This window comes from Miscanthus floridulus, unplaced genomic scaffold, assembly GCF_019320115.1.
Source record: "Miscanthus floridulus cultivar M001 unplaced genomic scaffold, ASM1932011v1 os_1851_1_2, whole genome shotgun sequence".
In the NCBI taxonomy this organism is placed as follows: domain Eukaryota; kingdom Viridiplantae; phylum Streptophyta; class Magnoliopsida; order Poales; family Poaceae; genus Miscanthus; species Miscanthus floridulus.
This window is the reverse complement of record NW_027097954.1, coordinates 47,988-52,057: the sequence shown is the minus strand read 5'-3', so window position 1 is coordinate 52,057 and position 4,070 is coordinate 47,988. Positions and strand designations below refer to the sequence as shown.

Sequence of the window (4,070 nt, the reverse complement as noted above, 5' to 3'; positions counted from 1 at the left end):
CTTTTTATTGGACCACAAGGCTTGCTGTGATAGGTTCTCATTTTCGTCACTGAAGTAAATAGAAATTCGTCACAGAATCAATTACCAAATCATCACAAAAAGGTCATATAATTCATCACAAGTGCACATGCTGATTTCATTACAGAATGCAAATAATACTGGAATGACCAAAAGCTTCCATAAATTAACAGATCCAGTATTCCAATGACCAACAACTTAATCAACAATTGTAAACTCGGTTCACATAACTCACTAGACATCACATTTGAACTACTAGTTTCATCTCAGTTCACATTAACATCACAGGAAATAATAAAAAGTTGCCAACCACCAGCAACATAAGTTACTACATAAACAAAATCACCAGCAGACCCCTTGCTTAATGAACCAGCAGCTACGAGCAGCGCTCATGTCAAAGAAGCATTGTTGATGGCCAAGATACACTTGCGCAGGGCATTGTTCTCCTCCATTGCCTTGTTGTTTATCTCTGTCAGCTTCTTGTACTCCTCCATCTCCTTTTGTGTCCTCGCCAGCTTTTCCTCAGCTTCTTCATTTTTCTTCCTGAGTTCATCGATTTCACCTTGTACAGCAGCCGTAGCTTCAGCTGCTAGTTGCTCCCGAAGCTCGCTTTCATTTGATGATGATGATTTGGAGGATGGCACTGGTTTGATGCCAACACTCTTCATGAAAAGGTTTGAGCTGTTCTGGGAGAGCACCTGAGACACAACTTGCACACTGGACACTGCTGTCTCACGTTCAGCAACAGGTTCTGTCCTCAAAGCTTCCATATTTGACTGAAACAGCAATGACCCATCATTAGTTGATACTTATTGCATTAATTTGAGGAGAAAATATCACACAAGATGTATTTTAAAAAATAAAAAAGTATCTCTCTTTTTACTGTGCCAACTACTTGGACAAGTAAAATATGACAGCTTGCATTTCTGGAATTCCTTCTGACTGCATTTCATTAAGATAATATTCCTCTGTATAGAGCCTGCAGGAGATATGATCCAACGAAATTACCAGATGTACAAAGACTGATAAATTCAACTCCAAGGAGAAAAATGTAACGCACAAGATAAGTTATTGTGGTAACTACATTTATTTTGCAGTGTTTTATTAATATTAAAATAAAAATGTGTTCAAAATCAGTTATGCTGAAATTACGGCAGCATATGATTGCCATCAGAAACGGAGAATCATAAGTTAACATCATTGTTTGTATTATTAACAAAAATAAATATAATACTTCAATAACAAAACTGACTTACCTAAAGCACTTCCCAGGTCGCACCCTTCCAGCTCTGCCTGCTCGTTGTCTTGCAGATGCCTTGGATATTGGTGCGACAACTAAACTCTCTATGTCAGAAATCTAAGCCAAAAAAGAGATCCAGTGTTATGACACAAGAAAAAGACTAAAAACCAACAATATAAGAAGAGAGTACACCAATGAATTTTGTCTCAGTTTTAATTATCTGATCTAATCTATCTTAAAAAGAGGTGTAGAGGGATTCTGAAAATGATTAACCCAAAGGTGCATGAAAAATAGCTTTTTCAGATATGAGAAGAATTTTACCCTTTTGAGAGTCGGTTGATCCTAGCTACTCTTACACGTTGATGTGCTTAAAATGTATACAACTCCTATTGAAAGGTGAAGCATTGACGTATTTATTAACAGCACCAGATTCTAGCAAACAAGAGAGGGGCCTGAAACTAGTCACGATGAATGCCTTCACAGATATTTATTACAGGATTCAAAATCCAAGAATTCTCATGCTTGCATACAAAGTAAATGGGCACAGACAAGTTGGAATCTGAAGGTGATTGCACCAGTTGGCATTAGAATGTTCACTTTAAATATTCTAAGACAAGGGAACAGAAAGTAGAGCTATACCAATGACTGGCAGAATGCAGTGCTAAAGTCAAGTTGCAAAGAAATAGTGGACTATTTGTCATAGAAACAGAAATGAGAAGTACCGGATTATAACATTTCTGCTTGGATTTCTTCAAAGGGGTTGAATTTCTTCATTCAGCAACTTAACAGCAGCTTCTATGTCATCCTGACCAGTTAAGAATACCAAGATATCCCCTAGTGGTTCCTGCAGAAAAAAATCTTCAAGTGAAGACAAAGCAATGCTATTCGATTGACCAGAGAACTAACAGTGAAATAATATGAAAGATTGTAGTTCCATGTATTACTTCGGAAACTAAAAACACTGTAAAATGGAATCAGGAAACCATGCCTACCTATCTGAACTTCTTGATAGGCAATGCGCCTTTTCACTTGGCAAGGCTATAGGCAAAAGATAATAACAATATAACATGCAGCCAGGAAGAAATGAAACTTCTTGATAGGGGTAGACCTAATGTTGAAGAAGGATGACATTGATCTTGCTTCAATTGTTGCAGAGGAGATAATAAGTCACAACTCGGGCCGACGACGTTGAATCTGATTTATCCATGTAAAGATACAGGCATTGCAGGGAATTTAAATACTATTCACAAACAAGAACATTAAGAGAAAGCCAACTCTGATATTAAAGAGATATTAACCTTTTTCAAGAGACCCAGCAACATGTCGGTTGAGATGGATCTTTCATGAGCTTCGTCCACCATAATTACACTAATAGAATAGAAGAGCATGGATCAATGTGTGGGTTAAGGGAATTGGTATGGAACCCTCCAAGGCAACAAATTAGATAGTTATTAATGGATTTTCACCCAAGATAAAAGGAGTTTACTCCATTATGAATTAGCCAGTACCAATATATACTTACATGGAATAAAAGAAAGTCACTTCTACTACTGGATCAAACATGGTTGAGTAATAATGACAAAGAGACAGGTAAACTATTTGGGATTCAATCTTATGGGCGTACCTATACTTGGTAAGAAGAGGATCTTCCATCATTTCTCTAATCAATACCCCATCTGTGAGAAATTTTATCATGGTCATACCCTGAGAAACCAGGCAGGCATAAGAAGATTAATAGGATGAGAAAAGCGAGAGGAAAATCTGAAGAAGAATGTACAACATGAGGGGAACTGTAGACCATAACTCCATCTAAGGTAAACAATACCTGCATCTGGTCGCATCGGAGGCATCGCGCGCGCCAGTGGCAGGGTCGCCGGCTCCTGGAGGTCACGCGCGCCGGCTGCCGCGACGCCTGCACCTGGGCTGGGCCGCTAGAGGTTGACCCGGCCTTCATCGCGTGCGCCCACGCCCGGGCTGCGCCGTTAGGGTTTGCCCGCGTCGGGCCTCCCGTGCTGGCGCGGCACAGCATCGGGCCGCTGGAGCCGGGAAGAGGGAGCGGTGGTAAGATGATAGACACTGCGAGAGGCCGGCGTGGGTGGATGGAGCGAGGTAGTGGGGGAGGTGCGGTACGCGGGCTGCTTCGGGGCTTGCAAACCCTACTCGGCGGCGCGCGGCGAGGAGTTGGGTGGAGGAGGTGGAGATGAAGGGAAGGGGAGGGAAGAGGGAACGGAACACGGCTGGAAAGGCAAAAGGCCCGGGCCGAGCCGCACAACCGAACTGACTCGCACGCACGCCCTCAGCCTGGCTCGCATCACTCCGGTCCGTGCCGCCCTTCTCGGGTCGGTGCCTCGCGCCCGACCCACACGCGGAGGGTGGGGATCCCACGACGCTGCTAGGTGGGGCCGCGCAGTTGGCGGGCCGGTGGGCCCCTACGCGAGAGACCACGGGTTAGGAAACCGACCCGGCTCGATGTGCAGTCCTCGTCGTGTCCGTTGCGACCTGGCTGAACCGGGTCAGCTTTGCGCGCGTTCATCATGTCCAGCATTTAAGTTTGATCAAACTTGGACGTGACAATGTTTTACACATTTTAAAATTTGAAATTTGAAATTTGATAAGTTTAAAAAAAAAATTCAAACCCTAAATGATTTCATATGCAAAAGTGATGAATACAGAAGTTCTTCAACTAATCAAGATCTACAATTTTTATTTTGGTCATCTTATCATTTGACAAAATTTAAACCTTTTAAATTTGAAATTTTAAAAAATGACAAGTTCGAACCAAAATCTGAGACCCAAAATGATTTCAACACAA

The 4,070-nt window shown here is 42.2% G+C and overlaps 1 protein-coding gene across 3 annotated transcripts; it reads right to left on the bottom strand.

Moving 5' to 3' along the window:
* Window positions 1-239: 239 nt before the first annotated feature.
* LOC136534369 (uncharacterized) lies at window positions 240-3,473 on the bottom strand. Of its 3 annotated transcripts, XM_066526820.1 has the most exons (8): window positions 3,084-3,473; window positions 2,883-2,962; window positions 2,557-2,626; window positions 2,251-2,452; window positions 1,981-2,102; window positions 1,275-1,375; window positions 914-997; window positions 745-794 (listed from the first exon to the last, which is right to left on the bottom strand). In XM_066526820.1, the coding sequence occupies exons 1-4, from the start codon at window positions 3,285-3,287 to the stop codon at window positions 2,426-2,428; spliced, it is 381 nt and encodes a 126-aa protein (XP_066382917.1). In that variant the 5' UTR covers window positions 3,288-3,473; the 3' UTR covers window positions 745-794; window positions 914-997; window positions 1,275-1,375; window positions 1,981-2,102; window positions 2,251-2,425. The 3 variants fall into 3 exon arrangements, with proteins under 3 accessions (XP_066382916.1, XP_066382918.1, XP_066382917.1); XM_066526819.1 differs by having other exon boundaries at window positions 240-997; XM_066526821.1 differs by having other exon boundaries at window positions 240-997; window positions 2,367-2,452.
* Between the last annotated feature and the right edge of the window lie 597 nt (window positions 3,474-4,070).